Source organism: Numenius arquata, chromosome 4, assembly GCF_964106895.1.
Source record: "Numenius arquata chromosome 4, bNumArq3.hap1.1, whole genome shotgun sequence".
Lineage (NCBI taxonomy): Eukaryota > Metazoa > Chordata > Aves > Charadriiformes > Scolopacidae > Numenius > Numenius arquata.
Genome location: NC_133579.1, coordinates 54,015,025 through 54,037,880, shown reverse-complemented (window position 1 = coordinate 54,037,880; position 22,856 = coordinate 54,015,025). Strand labels below are relative to the sequence as shown.

The following is a 22,856-nucleotide window of genomic DNA, read 5'->3' as shown; positions in this document are numbered from 1 at the left end:
AAAAGTCTGGGACATCAGGCACCTCAGTTGTACTGCCAAATAAAGAGTATGAGTTTAAAAAAAATAAATTCTGTGGTTTTGATTAAATGTTGATTACAAACTTCTGCAGAAAATATCAGTTCCAGTTTCAGAAAAATAATATTAACAATAAAATTCTATATCATGAAATTTCTCATTCATTTGGGGGGGGAAGGAATAACACACATTCCAAATGCAGAATTTTGTTAACCCCAGTAGGACTCCTATGAACCGAAACTTAGAAAAAGTACTTGTCACATTTCTTGAATAAGGAATCTGTTGAAGGCATCAAGAATACTTTGAATTTAATGTTATGAGTTCCTTTATGCAGAAACAGAAGCAGATCCTCTGAACAATTGGGGGTTAGCAAAGGGGAAGATGGGCTTGTATTAATCATGAAGTAACAGAAAATCCAGATTTGCAGACAATTCTGAATAGATAGTAAGGGAGGATAACATCAGGCTGAGCTGAGAGAGATTGAGTTGGAAGGTTTCTTACTATTTGGACTGTTTTGTTGTGCTGCTGGTAGCTAAAATTTGCAGGTGAAGATTTTACTTAAATTGTGTTTGAAATTAATGTCTATATACACTGTGAGAGAGTGAAATAGAAGAAGATGTAGGAGACATTAAAGAACTTGAACTAAAACTCTCTGAGTAATTCTTACATGTAATTGTCTCAAGCAAATGTTCAAACATGCAACTGGTCTTTATTTTTATGGTTATATGTAATTTCCATGGGTTACTGTTGTGATCACCAGGCTATTGGTATTCCTGTTTCCCTAAGACCATGTCTTTAGGGAAATAAAATTATTACAACTTACTCAAGCACTTTTCTTCATCCCCTAGGTCCTACTTACAAGAGGAATATAACATTTGAAAAATTTGTTGTGGTGAATTATTAGAGGAGTGGAGGCTAACAGCATCTCTGTTAATGATGAGGACTTACTCCTTGACAGTTTTGCTTTGGAGCTGTACGTTTCATGCAATTCACATGATGTCATCTGAAAAAAGGACTAACAAGCACTCATACGGTGAAAGGATAACAGGATTGTCAGACAATGATGGAAAAACACTGCACCGCACCAAGCGTGGTTGGATGTGGAATCAATTTTTCTTGCTGGAGGAGTACACAGGTCCAGATACTCAATATGTAGGCAAGGTAAGTCTTATGTTTAAAGGATTCTTTACAAGTGATACCTCTGACACCGTTGATATTTTCCCTACTTCACCACAGCTGTTTTGCTGTTTATACAGCAATTTCTCATATAAATCAAAGCACATCATGGACCACCTGATTCTTCTGTGATTGTTCAAAGTTCTGGGAGAAATGAAGTAGTTTAGTGAAAAAAAATAGGAAACTATTCAGACTAAAATGTTCCAATTTCTTATTACATATACCCATGCAAGATTCATCACTGAATCATTTCCAGTTTTCAACTATTAAACATAAATATTAGATAAGGGAATAGAGAACTTATGCCTTCATTCATCTACCTTGTGGCATTTGCCGGTATACTGGAATGTGTGCTTCCACAAGTGAAATACAGAATCCTATTTATTAATAATAAAATTGCTCTCTATGCATAATTCCAAGTATGGATAAAGTGTTTAAGAAAAAAATATCTGGTTTTCAGCATTTCTGCAATAAACTGAGATCTTTACTTAATGGCTTGAAAGACTTTCCATTCTTTGAGACCTATCTACATGAGTTATTGCTGATAACAGCACCTCTGAATTCCAGCTGTTTGCAGTCCTGCCTTTTCTGATAAAACACAACTCAAAGTTTTCCAGATTTTTCGCCTTTTATAGTGTCTCACCATCCACAGATCTGCCTTGTGGTCTGGTAGAAACATTGAATACACACAGCAACCACCCAGAATGACTTACAAATTAAGGAAATATCTACCTTAATATCTTAAATTAAATAAATATCCATTCCAGCTTCTGCCATTCATCCACAGTGCTGTCACTAGCTCAGATTGTCAGGTATATGTCTCTCTTTCTGATGCTTAACTACCAAACGGATTAAGACATTTTTAAATAATAGACCCAAAAATGTTTTTGAATATTTGCTAATATCTCTGGTCATGGGAGTTGTGACCATCTGGAAAATATGGAAGTAATTTCTTTTTATTAAGAAACAAATGTCAAAGAAGACAACCATGGTGAGTATGAACTTGATATACCAACACTACACGCATACAATTCTATTTTCAGTGAAATTAATTCTGACTTGCAATAGCGGAAATAAGATGAGAGCCAATACTCCTATTGCTAGATCTGTTTATCAGTGTGTAAATAGGAAGATTTGTTGTAGGCAAAAGCATCTTCAGTAAAGAGTGCACAGAGAGATTTCTAAACAGAATTGGGTTGAAACTATGTGTTAGTATTGATTAAATTTGTAAAGAGAACCTACAATAAGGTACACAATAATATAGAACTCTATGGCTGTAAGTTCCACCTAGACTCACAGAAATATCATGGACCACCTGAGTCTTCTGCGATTGTTCAAAATATTTTTTCTAAAAGTAACAAACTGTTGTAGAGGAGAAATAAGTATCAAACATAAGAGTTGATTCCAGTGTCAGTCCCACTACTATAGATGGACTCCAAACCATCTGTGTCATTCAAACCCTCAAATAAATTAAGCTTACATCAAGACTCTCTGTCCTGATGTACACCATCTCTGTCTCACACAAAGAATGCCAACATGGTATATTACAACAGATGTAAACTTATTCTACAGTTATTCCAAACTAACTAAAAGCCATTGGACCTTATTATTATAGAGCTAAGTCCAGGAAGGAAAACAAATGTACAGGAGTCAAGATGATTAATTTCTTACGAGTAGAAAACATGTTGAGATATTTCACATTTCATTGCAAAATATTGTACAGAGTCCCTGAGTCAGGGGTTAGCATTAGTGATTTTCTGAAAAGATGGAAATCGCCCCAAATATTACCCCATGCTCCAAAGAGATTGAGTTGGATTGAAGTGATAAACTCCATATGGTTGCATTAACTTTAGAACAGTTTATGACACAACAAAATGATCATACTTCTGTACTCAGTGGTATAAACCACAGTAAATCCATTTGAGTTAGTTCAAGTTATCCTAGGTACATACAACATACAGCACAAAGAAGGAGCTGATACAACAAGAAGTCAAATAAGGAATTTCTTTTTCCTTTTTTTTTTTTTAAAAAAAGAAACAATCTTTTTGAAAACATTGTTGAAAGAAAGGCTTGAATCTCAAGTTTAGTATTCTTCTACTCAAAGTGATGGTAATTAGCAAACTGGTATGTGTGAAGAAAGAGCACATTTATTCCAACCCGTGGGGACTAGTTCATAGCAAGTATTCTTATCCAGTCAGTCTTTAATATGGATATGCACAGGCAGATGGATTACTGGGGTTGAATAATAAATGTTGTACTAAATATTAAATAAACTGAATTAGGAAACTTTATCAGGAAATAAACTATCAGGAAATAAACTTCTAAGAGATCATAGCCATAATACTAAAAAATTAGTTTTTCCTCCCTAGTTCAATTTTCAAACAATTGGCAGATTGCAACTAGCAGATGCAGTCACAGTCTCATTTATCTAAGTGGTGCTTGTGGGTAGGCTTCACTCTCTGACAAGAAATAACTAAAAAAGAAGTCTGGCGTACTTGTAAGGTAGAAGAAAAACCCAGCTCCGCACATATCTGGTGCATGGGTCCCAGACTGCTAACGGGTATAACATGGTGTTAACAATCCTGAGGAGCTAGAACAGAGCTTATGTTCCCAATTATAGTTAGCTTTAGACAAAGACAGTGGCAGTGATGATAGGTGGCATAAATAGAGACCAGTAAGTGCATCTAATACACTTAGCAGAAATAGAAAATATTGTTTGATGAGCAAAGGAAGATAGCATTCAAGAGCTGCCTAACAGCTTGATAGCTGGAAAAACTGTAGTAAGGAAATTACTCAAAGAACAGACCTAAATCACCAACCACCCATCAGAAACAGGGCATAAATGCAGAACGATTCACCTGTGGATGTGATGGGAGTCAAGATAAATCCAGACAACCTATACTATATCCATCACATACCTTGCTTATCTTTCTCATATGCTGGTGCATGCATAAAAAATAACTGCATAGGAAGTCTTTAAATTTGTCAGGTCCTATTACTTGTACCTGCAACAATGCAAGAACTGCTTATGACATCCTTCGGTTTCTTATCCTTTTAAATTATGTTCAGAAAATGCTTACAGAAACCGGTGGCTCCATCACGCTAGGTATTGTGTAAAAATGTATAGAGAGATAAACTTTACTTTGGAGAGTTTGCAACTGAAATATTCAGTCAGACACAGGTAGGGTAAACAGTATTACAGAATCCTGTTTAAAAAATTGGCCAAGAAAAGAAAATAAATTTCTAAGACACAAAAGTAATCAAATTCTCTCAAGATCCCTGTTGCCTAGTGTGAATGCTGAATGTCTTAATGGGATCATCAGCACAAGAAATTTTCAGAGGATGTAGAAGAGGGGAACTGTAGAACTCATTCTGCCTACTAAGAATTTACAAAAGAGAAAAAGAAAAAGAAAATGTGGATTGCAATATATCATTCAGAGTTAAATCTATCAGAGAAGTTTCTTTTTAAAGGAAAAGAAACAACTGGCAATTTTTTTGTGAAATTCAAACAGTTTGAGAAAGTAAAACACCTGACTATATATATCATATTGTGGCATTCCTTTGTTTCTGGGATCTCCTTTTATTTCACTAGGAAGGGGCCATAGATCCAACTTCTCAGCTGCTACTTTTAGCTCCATGTAGAACCTAAGAAATGAAATCTAAAAAAAAAAAAAGAATGCAATTTAGGAAGTAATAAGGTATTGGTGGGGATGATATTCATTTATTAAAGAAAAAACTAATAAAACACACAAGGCTCTAACCAAGCAGCCCTTTGGGAATAATAAATTTTATTGTCCAAAGCTAATACTGATTTTACATGCCTCCATTTCTAAATAACTTACCTGATAGCCACTGAACTGACATCAGTTGTCCAAAATGCCAAATATCCCACCTCTTTAACTGCAATCCTTGTGAAATATCCCCAGGCAGGAATAAATAGCCCTAATCGAAATCATGAGCTATTTTGGAAAATGCAGTCCTTTGTGCTTTACTACAATACACTTAAGTGATTTCAAGAGACGAGATTTTTCCTCCTTTTAAGTCACTCAATTACATTGTTCACATGAAAGCTGATCTCTCCCTATACCATACAGGTGCTTTGCTAATCAAAGGCTGCTAATCTTGATGGACAGATAATGTGTGAAGCTCCATGCAATGTAGGTTAGACCAAACCATAAACTGTACAATAAGACAGCTGTCATATCCCAGAACTTAAAACCAATAAACAAACAACAACAAAAATATTTTTATACACCACCTGCAACCTTTCTTTTTCATATTAAGGGGGGAAATATAAAATCAAATAAAAGAGAACTGACACTGCTCAAAATTAGCTGCTCCATAAATAACCCCCTGTTTAATAACTTCCATAGAAAGAAATTAACTAGGCTTTGCATGTCAAAGCATCATTTAAATTGGATGCAAAGTGAAGAAAAAGCTCTGTTCTGCCTCCAGTTAACCAGTGAGTTTGATTCATGATGTTTGCCTGTGTGTCTTATTAAAAAGCATAAAGGGAAAAGAAAAATATTCAGAGTGGGTTTGTTTTGTTTTTCGTGGAAGGCAGGGTACAACATATATCCAAATGGAACTATATTTCTTGTAGTCTGCACTTACAAATATTCAGACATTTACAAGTGAGGTTGCCTACTATAGCAGCATGCCTTATAAGAAAAGAGAGAGACAAAACCAAAGGAACTTCATGTAACAATTCAAGAAGTCTCACTGAATTATGAACCTCACCAGACTTTCTATTATTTAATATAAAACTTCACTCAGTTGCCCCATTATACTGTATGGATTTTTTTCCTTATTTGATGGAATTGGATAGTATTTCTTTGTAAATATAGAGTGAAAATGTACTGGTGCCTGGAAATATTATTTCATATTACTTTGTTTGCTGCCTTTGGTACACCACAGAAGTCTGGAATAGGCTCTCTCTTAATATATGAAGCATCAGAAGAGTCAGAAAATGGGATCAGTGAAGCTCTTATTCCAGTAGTCTTATCTCAGTTCATCCATGTCCTCTCAACATGTTGCTGGGCCCTTGGCCACTCTAAGCCACTGCCCTGAGCAGTTTGGGAGGAAGAAGCTTATGGCCCAAATGGGTGACCCACTGAGCTGGCTCTTGACAATGCTGCAGTGCCAAACTGGAGTAATTTTAGTTTCTCCATCCTGAAGCATAATGTTTTCATCCTCCACAAAAACAATTTTTTTATTAATTACCTAATTTTGTTTAGCTTATATATTGAATTTGATCTTAATCCTGCCTTTGGAGTATGTGAGAGCACTTACTTTTTCACTTGTGCCTTTAATCAATTTATGCAATTAATCCTTAAGGATTTCTCTACAGTATTTGTTATTTTCCCTCTGCAGAGGTGGAGAAAACATAAAGGTTCACTATCCTTTCAGTATTTCAAGTGTGCCCTCCACTTTGCTATAGATGCATGTCACTTGTCTCATTTGAAAAACTGTTGCATGCAGTACGGCACCTAAATGCTGCTAAAACCAGCATGCTTCTTTGGCATCTTTTGACTTAGCAGTATGATAAGTTTAAAAAAAAATCCCACCAGAATCATAAACAATCATATCTTGCTGACATAATAATTTAGAAGTATAATTCAACTGGGGGAAGATTTCAGCACATTCTTAACATACTCTATCTAGCACGTGCTATAACCCAAACCCAAAAGCTTGACAGCTTTTGAAGAAGATTTAATAATATATTTTCATTAGAATCTCTGCTCTTAAAGTAAAATCAGTATTTTAAAATTAAATAAAAGAAGACAAATTAGTCGGATCTCCCGGGTCTCCTCCTTTTGTCTTGCTTTCCTCTCTCAGACCCCTATTTTTTCCTTATCTTTGACTGAATACTGCTGAAATAATATGTATCAAAACAAAAAGGAAAAAATGTCATAAGGACAGAAAAAGATCAAAGAAATAAGAAAAAGACTCCAGCCAATATTTTTGAAAATAAGAAATAGAAAACCTATTTGATTCCATATTAATAAATTTGCATTGCATTCTTCAGTTAGCACATTTTTTCAACAAACATTTGATCTAGTTGCAAGCAGCCATATCTCTAGGCAGATGTATCCCCAAAATAAAACTAAAATGGAAACAGGCAAACCAAGAAAAAAAAAGGTTAAAAATAAGTGCCACAAGCCCCTGTCTTCAGATACACGCATAACTTAACTGTAAATACCAATAAAGAGACATAGGTTTACTTGCTTAAAAATAACTTTTTTTCTGAATGCTTCCAATGCAAAACTTATTGAAAAAATGCTGGAAATGAAATTTATTTTTGTCAAAAAATAGTAAAAAGAAAATATTTTTTAATAAAATTTGTTTGCTACTTTTAAAAGAAGGCTGGAGGGCCAGGGAAGACTTAGTGAAAGAAAATACTACATCTTCCAAAAACAACAGGACTGTTTTCTTTTGGGGAAAGGATAACTGCTCATTTCTGACAACCTAAATTAATTTTTAATTGAAAGTTAAGTGAAGAGATCTAATCACGTCATGCACAAACCAAGTATAAACAGTTTAAGTACAAAATACCTTGAATGTTACAATGCACTGATAGGCCTAAGCTAGAATTTTGGAATCATATTTGGACATCTTATTTCACAAAATAAAGATTCATTTCTGAAAACAACTGAGATGATCAGAGACTTCAAATATATGAATACCCAGAGTGCGTTGGTATTGTTTAGTACAGATAGAGCAGATGTCATGAGAACTGACAGCTTCTTTTTCTTCAACTACATAAAAGACTGCTAAAAAAAATAATCTCAAATTCTTGTCATGTTCAGGGTAAGAAGTTGGGTTCATATTGTCATAAGGTTCATTTACATTCAACACCATGAAAAGCTTCCTGATGGTAAATACAATCAGTACAGTGAAGTACTAGGTAAAGATCACTTGGAGCAAGTATTATCTTAATACTGGAGGTTTTCATGACAAACTAAAAGAACACATGCCAGAAAGTCCACACTGATCCCACCTGGAGGCTGGAGGATGGCACAGATTATCTCTTTAGGTCCCTGACTGTTCTATTTTCAAGGATTCTGTGTATATTTTTCAAGTTCAAATGGTAAATCAGCTATACTGCTTGTGAAAAAAACCCATAAAACTACATCAAGAAATAATCCAAACACATAAGAAATGAGGAAATCTTCAAACTGTTTATTCCAAACTCCTCCCTTTCCTTTTTCCTTCCCTGACAACTATGTACCTTTATAGACACTTTGTGCTTAATGGAAAAAGGAGACTTACTAAGACAATTTTTGAGAATTTAACAATGCTAAGCGACAATTTCATCCATAGCATAAATACAGGCACCTGAAAAATTACCCAGCTACTTTTAAAGCCAGAGCCAATATGAAACAATTCAATAAAGGCAAAACAATAATAATTCCTGAATTATTTTCCACTTTCCTCTCCCTCCCTCCATGCTTCTCCTCTCAGGTGTGGAAAAATTACACTCACCTGATACCCAACATATCAGCAAAAGCTACTATGCGGAGTCTAGTTTATTGTTCACTGCAATGCTTCTCTTTGCTTAATCACAGCTCCCCTTCCCCAAGGATCTGTGCTCAGAACACCCATGGGGTGGGCCAGGACAACAGTAACAAGAGTCTAGGGCCCACACAGTGGAGAACACTCTCTATGGAATTTCCTGGGATTGAAGGTGTTGACAAGCTAACGAGAACCAAAGCTCAAAGTCAAAACACCTGATGTAAAGACGAAGTGGGCATGGAGAACGGAGTTCTCTTCAGTCTCCAGTTGTAACTTCCATTTTCCATTTAAAATACCATTTCCATTTTAATAAAAACTGGCTTTTCTGAGCTTAAAGGTCCCTTGGTGACTCCTTATGTGAAAAGGCCTAAGCAGGTCTGCCTCAAAGATCTGGCTGGCTCAGGAATCTTCCAAAATAGGTAATTGTTATTTGTAGCATAGTCCTATCTTATTACCACTCATAGGCTGGTATTTCTCAGCCTTGCAGCTTTAAGCCTGTGGGAAGAGAAGATTAGACCAGTGGCAATCTGTAGACTTATCATCTGTTATCAGGCAATCATTATCGTGCATGAAAAGGTGAGGAAAATGTATTTCACAAGATACTTAGCATGATGTTGTGTATTTATTGCGTTGATTACATTATGGGAGTGATTCTGAAAAGGGGAAGTGTTTTCACTATATTGTGGTTTACTGATACCTTCCAGCCTGGTGATAAAAAGAATGCAAAACCTGTGAGAGCAAATCAATATCTGACTACTTAGAAAGGGCAATTTGACTGCATCAGAGAGTGGTTGTGCAACATCTTGTCTGTTGGAGAAAGGTTTATGAATAGTCACCTTGAAGACAAACAGAGGAGCTGTCAACAAGCACAACTGTCAAGAACAGCAAGTCTTTTCTTCCTGTATGTGTCTAATACATCAAATCCTGTCCATTGCAGGAATCATCATACATTTCAGTCTGAAAAATATGTTTGTCTAGCTATTTGTCAATGTAACACTATGCTGGGTATCAATCAAAAGAGGAATTTGTGATCTCTTATTAGTTATAGGAATACATAACTATGCTCAAATCCTTGCTGTATGTATTGCTGTAGCAACACAAACACACTGGGCTGACTTCTGCTCTCTCTCATATCAATCTATGATCAAGAAACTCAGCTGAAATCTCTCTTTTCTGTTTTTACTCAGCAATGGGCAATAAAAAGGCTAAGAAAACATTCCAGCCTCCACAAACATTTCAGAAGTTATAAATTCCTCCCTATCTTGCTTCACATTTCAGGGACAAGCAAACTTATTTCAGATGGAAACCATCATACCATTTTTGTCAAATTGGGAGTATGATGAAATTACAATCAAGCTGATAATATTATATTTAACCTTAACTGAAGAGAAATTGGTTTTATTTCCATTTCTCCATTTCCATAGAGGAAACTTAAGGAGAAATGACATCAGTTCCCCTTTGTTTAAGTTGTAGAACTCTTAAGAAAATCTCAAAGATGTCTCTGGAATGGTTGATTTAGGTACAAGAATAAAGTTTTAGCCCAAACCCTGCCATAAAAATAATTGGTGATGCTGGAAATAATTATTAATAAAATTTCATTAAATGTTTGCTTTATGCACATTTTGCTTTATTTTTTCCATCTGTAAAAAGTAATTACTAACACTTATGTAATGAAGCTTTTCCTCAAAACATGTCTATGTATGAGGTGCTCCCATACAATATTACAAAAAAACTCCAGAATATCATGAAAACAGCCGTGAATCAGCCATTTCCTTGAAAGCATGGCTTGGAACTATTGGGTCAAATAAGATAACAGGGCACACTATGAAAAGGAGGGAAAACCAGAACTAAATATTTAATAGCCACCTACCTGGTGAACAGTGCTTGAATGCTTGAATTTATGACACAAATGATTGCTTTAACTTTTCCTAACACATAACAATGACAACCACAGAAGTATTAAGTGGGATATTGTTATACTTCTAGTTAGGCATTTGTAAAATGCATTTGCCTAACTTAAAATTTGTGATTGTTGTCACCACCTGTAGCTATTTTTACTCCTTCAACTTTTAGCTATTGCTACATATTTCTGTTAAGACCTGAAATAGATTTAGTTTCTAAATATTGAGAAAAAATTTGGTTCTTCTAAAAATTTCTGTGCAGCTTAAATGGAACTAACACTACTATATCACATTGTTTAAAAAGTTGCAACTACTGACAGAAACTTTAAAAGTTGTGCTTTTCTGATAGTTCAGTCTTACAGGGACTGTGGAAGTAAGCATATTTTTCTTTGTAATAAGCATTTGTGATGAATACACACTGTCAAACACCAGGAGGTAAGTGCACTACATGTTCAAATACAACTGGGTCAGGCAGCTGACTGATAGGACAGAATTAAAAAATGAAAATGCATTTAAAATGCTGAGACTAAAGATCCTTTAAATCAATAATTTAAAAAAAAAAAAAATTGAAAAAATTACCGTTATGTTCTGTGTAACACAAGTGACTAAAAGAAATAACCATGTGTATTTATCTTTACTTTTAAACCTACATTAATTAGATATAAAAAAATGATGTGGACAATAAAATGAATGTAAGGAGGAATTTGGCATGCAAGCATTTCTGTGTATACTGTCACTGAAGCAAATGGAAATGGGGTTGTTGCAAGAAAGCAAAATAAATCATTAAGGGTTTTTTTTTAACTATCTCTCTAAGTTTCACAGAACGTGAAATACATTCACCTCTGTACAGGTTAGTACTTGTGAAGGGGAAGAGGTCACAGTGTGATTCCCACCCATTCCATATGAAGGATTTAGAACCACATGCAGAAAATCATGAAGTGAAGGGCAAAATTTGAAACTGTCCCAGAAGAAATTCTGTAGTCCTTCAAAAATACCATTAATGGGGAAACAGGAATGACCCATTCTGTTTTCATTCTATTACCAGTACTGCAATTAATTGCCTTTGTATTTCAGGTGGCTAAATCTGGTCTAATGTCAAAGTGTGTAAACAAAAAAGAAACAACAAAACCCCCACAGTTTAAAATAATTTTATGTTTCTAAAAAGCTATGACAATATGGATGTGTCTATATATATCAAACATTGTTTTATCTTCAGGATAAAGAAAAGATTTATGTTGATCTCTCTGATGAGGAAAAAAAGAAGAAGGATAAAAAAACCCTTATAATGATGATGCTATGATTATTTATAATAATTTCCACTTCTGTAAGTATCATTCAACAAAATAAATGAACGGTACCTGTGGTGAGGCAGGCAATGACACAATATCTATTCTTCTGTGGAGGAAACTGCAGCACAGTTGCTGAAACAGTGATTTGAGGCCACAGAGCTGGTCATTGAGAACAGCTAGATGCAGAACTGAATAGCCACTGCACAGGGACAAATTCAGCATAATGGCGAGACGTACGTATTTGGTGAGATCAAGGCAGAAAGAACAACACACATTTAGAGTGAAAACCATTTGAAAAGAGAGCACTCCTGATCCCTTATTTTGAATATTAGCAAAATCTCAAGTTCTATCTTAAAATCTGTCTCCAAATGGTCAACAAGACCACGATCAACATTTTATTCCTGATGAAGTCATAGGATAATTAGCAAAACAATCACATTTATTTTGTGTTCTGTGTGCTTCTCCAAAGTTCAGAGTAACTCTTTAGACAAAAATGGATTTCAGAAAAGGATGCATGGAGTCAGCATTGAAGACTCAATTCCCGCCCCCCCATCTACTTTTTTTCATAAAGTCAGTACAAAATTAGCATTGATTCATTCAGATTTTTATCTGCTTTAACCAGATGCAAGCACTTTGACTATCCATGCTGTTAAACTAACATTAGTTTAACTCATCCCTTATGCACCTCCTGCTGCACTTCTTTTCATTAATATTTGTTCTGAGAATCTAAAACCCAAAAAATTTTAAAAATCCCTCTTAAATAAATCCTGCATTGTCTAATGTCTCCATATGAATCTCACTTCATCTGATCAGCTTGCACATTCAGCTATTAAATTAAACATACCCTTGATAAAGCAACACTGTTGGTCTGCAGGGCTTTATGCTTGGTTTGGGCCTTATGCTTTGGCTTCTCTAGGCACTACTTTTTCATGGAGTTTTCATCTGAAGCCCCAGGCAGCCTTATCCTGGCTTCATGCTTAATCAGACAGGCACAATCAGCCTGTGGTTTATGAAGAACTTGAAGCCCATCTCAGGTCCCCTCCAAATGGTATTACACTTACCAGGTTCTGTTATGCCAGGAAAATTATCAAGTTGTTTTGATAACTATTTCAACAACTGCCTTGTCTTTGCCACCATTACAGTGATGACCTTCCAAAGATGTTATTTTGAAACAAGATTTAAAAGAACCATAGAATTAAGTAATGCAGAATTCAATGAATATAAAATCAGTGACAAACAAGAAAAATAAAAAGAAATACCCAAAATATTGCTTTCCTAACTACTGGTTTTCAGCATACTCTTCTTGAAACAATAGCTTCAGTTGGGAAGGTACATTATCACAACACAGATTCAAGGCTTGGTGCTTATTATGCCCCGTCCTGATTTCAAACCTTATGCGTCGATGTACGTACCTTTGAGAATTTGGTTCTCAGATTTTACCAAGAGTTGGGCATGCACCTATGTGGCTTGGAGTAGTCACGGGGCAGTGGAATTTCACTCAGACTGAGGAAGGCACAAGATAACTCCACAGTATACTTTCACTGAGTCCCCTTCGGTTGGTATGACAGTTTACATTTCCACTACAGTCTGTTGAATAGGGAAACAGTATAATACTTTAAATTAATTTCAATCTGTGATTTTCTTTTTTGTTTAGTTAGCTTTGCCAACAAATAAGCAGTAGCAAAGTGCCTTAGTGATGCTTTAAGTCAAGCAATGACCTTACCTACCCTCCACTACCATTCATTTGAAAGTTTAGTTTTCCGTAAACATTTAAGGTATATAAAGAGTCACCATTTAACAAACACATTGTGAAATGAATATTGAGGAATGAACAGACTACTTCTTGTGAAGTGTTCACAGTGTTCACAAAATATTTATCAGTTTGCAAAGCAGGATCTTAGAAAAATACATCTTTTAAAATCATGATTTGAAGCTTTGTGGTAGACATTGAGAATCAAGCATAAAACTCAAAATCATCACTTTTTAGGTTTGAAATGCATTCATGTAAAAGTAGTAGTAGTAGTAAATAACTTCTGGAATATTTCTGGAAACACCATATAGTTGAACAGCTTAGTAAAAATGCATATTTTGGGATCTGCTTCCTTTGAGTCAGCAGGTCTACAGTCTGCAGTCCGGTTTTGTTTGTTTGGTGCTGCAAACCTGGAGGCCTGTTTACATATTTCAGGCCAGAAAAGACTCTTTGATCATATTGCCTCACATCTCAGTATCTTACTCTATTACTCTACATTATGTTGTGTGTCTTTCTGAAAAACGTCAATCTTGATCTGTAGACATCTGTCTATATTTATACATGTATATATATACACACATAAAATTGTGACTAAGAGTAGTAAAATACCCCTGTAACTGATCTATTCTTCAGATCATTGTGGATGACCCACAACTGGAAACAGTGTTAACATTGGTCAGTTCAGTATAACATCAATCAATGCAGTACTTGTTCAAAGTCAGGGCAATGTGTAACTGGGTAAGTTCAAGGACATCAGATTAATCAAACAAAAAAATCAAAACAAAGCAAAAAAACTCTCCCCAAATGTCCCTCTAACATCCCTATTCTCATCTGACAGTTGTAGATGCTGGGGTCGGTGGGGCAGGAAGTGTAAAAGGAGAAAAAATTACAGTGGCCAGACTTGCACACTCTCTCAAACCAGCATCTCCCATTGCCTCTGAGATAAAGTACTTGATTAGACAAACAATTGGTCTCCCCTACTAGAATATTTCTTATATGCTTATTAGTGTAGAGCTGAGCCCAGATCAATTAGTCCTGTGAAGGGTAAGGGATAATCCGTCCATATGATGAACTCATGTTGCTTCCAGGGCCAGAGTTTTTATTCCTGCCTATCTCTGTACATTTCTTTTGGAACTACAGTAGATTTTGAGTGCCTCTGAAAGCAAAAAGATATCAAAACAGAGACAGATTTTGCTCAGAAGTTTCTGGTGAGAGAAAAATCTATGAGAAAAATATCCTTTCGTGTTGTGAAGCCTTTAAAATAATGATGGATTTACCACCTGTTCCAGGGATCGATTAAAGCGACAGTGCTTGATGTTGTGACGTGAAAATTTCTTACCCGTGGACATAATTGATGACCATAGTTACTTTCTGTAAACCTATACCTCATGTTATGGAACAGCCAAACGACTCAGTATGGCAAACCATAAAAAAACAGTTTGGCTTTTTGCATCAGGCTGAATACCTGCAACCCAACTGTTGATTTGGAAATAGAGAGAGAGCAAGCAAACAAATTCTATGTGCTTTCAAACCCAATTCTTTGTGCAGAAGGAAGAAAGCAACCACTTTCCCAGATTTGACTGCAACCTAGCATATAGGGCACAGGAGATGTGGAAGATATGCAGGGGAAAAAGGAAGTTAAGAAAAAAGGAACTTAAGAAAACAGAAACTTTTGTTTCCAGGACTCCCCACCAGGTATGGGGAAATGTACGTGAAGGGAAAGAATTTCCCCATATTGTGTTTGTATCAGCAGAACCAAAGGACTACTAAGAATTCTACTGAACCCTTCCTGAATGAAAACCAGATTTATCCTTACCTAATAAGTCAAAATTAGCACCTGCAGCTGATGTCAGCAGTGTTTTTCACAATATAATTCTCTAGAGAATTTGTAACAATAGACAGCTGAACACAAGAACCAGATGCTGGAAAACAGAAGATAAGAAAAGTAAATGTCATTTGCCTTGTTTAATATACAGTCACTTAGGTTACCATCACACGCAGAGTTTGGTTGTTTAATTAAGAAGTTTGTGCTGATGTCACAAATTCAAGTCGGGTAAATACATAGCCATTTAGCACATATATAAAACTTTTGATTAAACACACATAAATTAAAGCAATGCAGATACTGCTGGTGCAATCCACACTGAAGAACTACTGCAGTTATTAAGATATCTTTAGAGTTTTAATTAGTTAAAATGCTAATGAAGGCAAATATTGGCTGAGCTGCTGATGGCGCTAGCTGCTGTAAATCTCACAAAGGTCTGAAATCATACAGTGGGGGTACTGGTTAGTACCTACCTGTCACTAGCACTCAACATATTTTCTGTGAATTTTTAGGTTTGGGTGGGATGTTACAAGCTCTTATTTCAAGTATACTTCTTGCATTATTGGCATGAATTTATTTTGGTTTAGGTAATACTTATCCACTCTCCTTCACAAATACTGTCTTCTTTCCCATCTCTATATGCATAACATTTTTTACTTGGAGTAAGCTTAGAGTGATAATTACAGTCAAGTTTCCTGGGGCCAAATCAATTTGTGCTTTAATACATATTGGGCCAACTTGAAAACTCAATCTTTTTCTGTGCCACAACTTCAGAATAAATAACATAGTACAATCACCATATATGAATAGAAATTTGATGTAAATAGGTACACGACTTTGTAAAAGTAACATACACATGAGCTTGTATTTTCTGGTATTTTGCATGTTTCTTCCCTCAGCGCAGGGATGAAGAAGTTTCTAGCTCTTTATCTAGAAACTGTGATTAAAAGATGTTTGAGGAAACCTAAAAGTACAAAAAATTTCTTTTTTTCCTCTTATTTCTGAAAGAGTCACTTAGGACAAACCTGAATAGCTTGTGCTTCCCTGTTCCTTCCCATTGTTTATTATTTATGCTTATTGCTTTCCCATTTAAGGAGACAGAAGCGTATTTGAAAGAATCACACTAAACCTGATAGTTAAGGAAACTTTACCAAGTTTATCTTTTATGCCATGTACAGTACATTATGGTTTCCCTATACATTTTCCAAAGTCAGTAGGTCTGGATATATTACAGACAAAACTCAACATTTTTTACCTGTCCAACTATTAATATAACACTCCATTACATAAATTTCATAGAAAAGTTTTTCAATCTGAAGTTAAACATGGCTTGAGTCTTTTGCCTTAAGCCACAAAGAAGAAATGTTATGAAAGGTAAACTCAAGGAAAAAATTTTGTAGCAAAAAAAATTTGTAGCAAAAAATTTTCGTAGGAAAAAAATTTTGTGGTTGTGACTGGCTTGTGGAAAACACCTTAACTGTACCAGGAACTAAGAAGTTAAATAAACAGCATTTTGGTGGAGAGGGGGAATGTTTTCCATCTGAAGCATAAATTGCGCATGAAATATAAAAAGAACAGAGACATACTCAGACAGCTGTGTTATGGTTTAGCAAAACCTTAAACAGAAATACATTTGATATAAAAAGACAATACCAATGTAATTCTTGGTTCAGCTTTCATTTTCACAAAGGGAAAAAAATCGTTGTCATTTATAGCTTCCAAGTTTCCCCTGCTGTCATGAGATAGCCTCAAACCAAAATAACTAGCACCATTTACACTTTATGTTTTATTGTTCTGCCTCCAGCAACTGGAAGGAAAAAAAAAAAAAAACCACCAAAAAAACCAACAAAACAGCAAGCAAACCCTAATGTCCTGCTTTAAGAAAGACCTTTGAATTACACACTCTGAAAAAAAAACACTATTCCAGCCAAAATTAACAGGTAGTGTGAAATAGGCTACTGCTCCAAACATTTAAAATACATAAACAGGCTTACAAGAACTTAGTATTAACATTTTCAGTGTTTTGTGTAAATACAAATACAATGTCACTTTACTGGTGGAAAGAAGTAACAGAGAAGACTGCAGTAGAGTGGACTCCTTAGAAATTGCTTCATGTAACTATAATATAAAAGAGGAATTCAGACCATTAGATTATCATAGCAAATTTATAGAAATTATGAAAATACCTTCACAACTCTACAGGGTGAATTTAAAAAATACTATAAGGACATTAAATTTTTCTAATGTAATTTGTAGGACTTTTAGTCAAAGAACTTCTACTTATACACAACAGTAAATAGTAAGTATGAACACCCAAGTGTTGCACAATATAGAAGGCAACATTGTTGACAGTGAACACAGAAAGAGAGGTAACGTACCATAACTGCATCTAACCTGTGGGACCCAGAACTGCTTCTCCATGCCAAGAAAACAGTTTTGCATCTTCCTCCCATTCCTCCCTGTCCTGGTTTGAGGAAAGAAAATAAAAATAGCCTTCACTCTCTTTTATGTGTGACGAGGGTGTTAGAAGGTTTGGAGTTTCAGGCATTTTGGCCTAGAATTGGGCATGCCCATGAATTCACTTTTCCTTTGGGTCAGATATCAGTCACTTGCCAATCTATGTGGTAAATTCATGACACATCTGGAAAAAAAAGACTTCTAACTTTCTAACTTTAACAGTCTGTATTTGTACCCTTTGTCCCTCCCATGTACATCTGCATTCTAGCTGTGATTGCAGCTCCAGGCAATGCTGTATCCTCAACATACCTTTGAGGAGGTTTGCTTGTGTTCTGGTAGTAGTTTCACCACAACAATGTGGAAAACAGCATGGTCTTCATCCCCCACTAAAATATGCAGGTGTACCAATTTAGTGATATTAAAAAGAGTCATTTGACTACAATAATCGTCCAACGTATCTTCCCTTGAAAAGTAAGGAAAGAATCATAAAACAGTTTTGGTTGGAAGGGACCTTTAAAGGTCACCGAGTCCAACCCCCCTGCGATGAGCAGAAACATCTTCAACTAGATCAGGCTGCTCAGAGCCCCGTCCAACTTCACCTTTGCCCCTTGTCCTATCACAACAGGCGCTGCTAAAAAGTTTCTCACCATCTTTCTTATAAGCCCCCTTGAAGTACTGAAAGGCTGAAACAACATTGTTCACACTTCTAGAAAGCATTTACAGGCAAATAGGGTCTGAGGCAGAAGACCATGGGATATCAGGATTCCTCTGCTGGAGACAACTGTGTGGGTGGAGCCAGTGGAGGTAAGAAATCTGTAGTAAAAGCCCTTTTTCTATACCATGATACAAAGGCATGCCATAAACCATCAAAGTTGTAAAGCATTAGTACAATGTGTACCACAACGTAAACATGGATGTACCCTCTCCTTGATGTGTTTTCATCCTTCCTTTCTCCTCATCCCGCTCCACAAGAGAGATCATACCTTTCTGAATTTAGACAACCAAATAAATGTTTTCACTGTGTTTATTCATGATGATCTTTCTAGACAGAAGTAGCTCATCTTGCTCTTTTTCCCCCTTTTAACCTGCAACAATAGTTGTACAGAAATAAATTGCAAATAAAATGAAATCTAAATGAAGTCTGGCAATTTCTTGCTTCTAAATGGGGAAAATTCATTCATATCACCATATAGTTTATTAACTTTTTCCGTTAATTCTCCCCTCTTCCATTGATTATATGTCTGCCTAACTTGAAAATAGTTGCTTTCTATTTCAAAGAGCAGAAAACCAGATCAGCTGCACAGTTTACAGGAAATTTAGTAAACTAAAATTGAATTAACAAGAAACAGTCAAGTAATTTTAAACATGGGCCTTTAAGGAACTCTTTTCTAAAGCAACATTTATTTTTTTTTCTCTGTGTTTCCTTTTCCCATTTCAAATCAATTCCTGAACTTGATAATTTATGAGATATCTTTTCCCTCCAGATAGTGCTGATATCTCCTCTGCTGTGTATAATAATAGCAGTTTTGAGAGAAGTTATGGATTAGCCTTGGACATACTAAGAGTGCATAGTCAAATAAAATACTTCCTGAAACCACCATTTGCTGATGAATATTGAGTGCTACGTGAGGCTGAAGTGTAAGCCAAAAGAACAAGGTACTTTATTTAGGGGAAATAAAATTATGCTACAGAACTCTGAGACAATCTGTTGTTTGCCTACTCATTTATTTACTGGAAATTACAGTAACAGGGACCCATGTAAATTTATGTCAAGATTTCCTTTGAGAACATCAAGATCTCAATTATCACATCACATATAAATTCACTTTCACAGAACTGGATAGACAGGCTAATTTGAGATGCACACTTTTCCTATGTAAATAAAGGAAAAAAGATTGAAAGAGAATTTATAAATATGCTGATATTTATAAGACATACATTGTTACAGAAATAGCTAATTGTCACTCCCATAACCATTACCAATGTCTTTGTCTCTGATGGTCCTCAGGAAATGAGTTGAGAACGTGTTAGCCAGCCACACAGAAGACTATAGAAAAAGAAATGTGTGCAAAAAAACCCCTAAGAAATCAAGACACTCAGCAGTGCATCTTCTAAGTTATGTCTTGTTTCCAGTGTGTTTCAGATTAATTGATGCTACATATGGAATGGGATGGGGATAGCACTTGTTATTGGTGTAGTCACTATATACTGAGTAATCTATTATTCGGGTTGAGGGTTTTCTTTGTTCATTTGTTTGCTCTCCTTTATCAAAGTATTTCATGGTTCTCTCCTCTGACCTGCCATCTCTTCACAGAAATTGCAGAATGAACAATTTATGATATGAGAAAGGACACATTTGACAAGTTCATTTTTGATCCATATAGAGTTTTTGCTTGCTAACCTACTCCACCGCAAATGGAGAAAAAGGATCACATAAGAGTAAAACAAAACAAAATATTTGAACTGGAATTACTTTCTGCTGATAGTAAATATTGGATCTCCCCAGACCTGCTGGATCTGTAAAATATAGAGAGAAATCACAGCAGTCAAAGATTACTTCAGATCAAGTGTATGTATACTATTTTTCCAGTTTGAACGTCTGAGCCTCCTTCACACACATGAACAGTTTACTAATTAAAAAAAAAAAAAAATCCACAAAATGTTTTGTATGTAAAAGTATTTGCTATAACTGGAAATAGGATTTGGAAAAATTGTCTGTTCTTGTTCCTTGGTTTTAATGAATAAAGGGCATTGTATTTTGTAAACTTGTTATAACACACCACAGTTTTGCATGTAATTTTCTGTAGGCTCTCTGTAGAACAAGTGAAATTTGAAAAGCTAAAATCATATTTTATACTATAAATTCAAAATATTTAAGCAGTTTATAGAAGATTACCAGTCATAAAGAAACACAATATAGATTGGTCAAAATTAAATTGCAATATCTTTTTACAAATGTATGTGTCACTACACTTATTTTGCATTAACATCTACAATCTTTTGTGGAGTTACTCTCTCTCCTAAATTAAAAGCATGGTTTTTAATTATGTAACTCTAATACAGTGAGAGAATGGTTTCATTGTTCTGTCTTACACAACTAGTATTTTTTTCCATAAGATGCCGGATAATGTTTTGCTTTATTTATTTATTCTTAAATATGAAAATAATCCTGTTTTTTACACAAACTATGTTGTTGTAAAATTACTTCACAGATTAATTAAAATTTCTCAAATGTGAAGTGCAAAACAAAAAATACATAGGAATTAGAAATTGTTACATGTAGAGTAAGTGGTAGTTTGCAACTGTACTTCAAGCGATCTTGCTAATAGTAAACTGACAATAGCAGTTGGAACTCTTCATTGATAGGAAATCCCATTCTGGTCCCAACTTTATAATGCCTGAAAATTCTATTTATCATTTAGTAGAAACATGAGAAAAGTAGAAAGCTTAAAACACCCATCACAGTTTGAGCTATCTGACATGTTTGTAGATAGTTTGAACAGACAGATAAAATAAATTAACCTGTTCTCTGAGGATCTATCTGTAGTTGAGGAACAGAGTAAGGGAATGGCAATGGACGGATGTGACTTTTTTCCAGAACCGCTTGTTAGCACAGAAAAGATCACTGCTCCCATTGCTTTTTCATTGTCACCTTGTTTTAAGAGGTTGTCGACCTTGGATTACCAGCACAGTAGCTCATATGAGCAATCAAAATGAGGTTGGCAAGCTAATCACATTCACCGCCTGGATCTCTGCTACTCATCTACATCTGTCTTCTTCTAGTATGTAGGACTTCTTTTTAGCAGTTGACTGGCTCTCCAAGTCCAGAAAGATTTTGTAGGAATAAAAAATATCAAATAGCAAAATTTCCAATCTTAGTAAGTAAAATGCTAACTTTAAGTCAGTTTACAGTCTCTGAAAGATTCTTTAGGTAGCAGAACTGCCTGGGAAAAGCATTTAGCAGGTTTTCAAATATGAACTACATTATTACCACACTTTCAAATAAAATCCAATTAAAATAATATTCCAGATATAATTTCCAGTGAAATGCATATTATGTACCTATTATTTCTGACACAATTCCACATATATAATATATTCTTATTTAAACTAAGAATTTTGTTTTCTGTTCTAAATCAAGACAAACAATATAAAAATCTCATTCTACCTCTTACCCCCTTCTTTCTTTTATGTTCCAGTTCAGAACTGTGTGATATTTTGTTTCAGTAACGGCTTCTTGTTTTTAAAGTGGGAAACTTCCAATGTCTCTATATATACTCCATTCTTCCTGTGCATAGCAGTCCTGACAATTAAAGACTAGGGTTCCTGTAAGTTAAGTCTCTTTCTTAGCAATCTGCCAGGCAGGCTGCTATGGAAATAATACCTGTGGGCCACAGTCTAGTTTAATTCGTGTAACAATAAGAAGGTTAAATTTCCTATCAATAGCAATGTGTGTTGGAATATATATACATGCAGGATAAAAAAAAAAAAACCCGGGGAAACTGCTGGAAATTATTTCAAAAATATAAGAAGTAACTTTGTAAATACAGGACAGAATGTGCAGCTACTCAACTTTTGAGAACCTACATGTCTAATGTAAGCACTTACATGACTAATGTTAGTACTATAAACAGTTTAACAAATTACTGATTAGTCAGTGATGAGTTACTGTGTGAGAATCAAGAAGCGTTTCCTCATATTCAGTGTTGGGAAAGAATGTTAGTTTCACAGAAACTCCAACTAGGGAGATGCCTTATGTTAAGTAATTTCCCTTCTCCTGACCCATGGGACTGCTCTCTCACTGAGTTTCCAGACACAGCTCTTCCCCTGGCTGTTCCCTGGCTAGTTGGCTGAGGATGTTAAGAAGACCTGTAACAACACAGTACATCATAACAGGTATTTGGATGTTTTTTAAAGACTCAAAAAGA

The 22,856-nt window shown here is 35.3% G+C and overlaps 1 protein-coding gene across 2 annotated transcripts in view; it reads left to right on the top strand.

Moving 5' to 3' along the window:
• The first annotated feature begins 948 nt into the window (after nt 1–948).
• The window catches only part of LOC141463894 (cadherin-9), a 72,019-nt gene continuing 50,111 nt past the window's right edge, over nt 949–22,856 (top strand). Inside the window, exon 1 of one of the 2 annotated variants that reach the window (XM_074146566.1) lies at nt 949–1,176. In XM_074146566.1, coding sequence (XP_074002667.1) covers nt 949–1,176 — 228 coding nt within the window. The remainder of the gene's footprint in view (nt 1,177–22,856) is intronic. The other variant, XM_074146567.1, reaches the window with a different exon arrangement.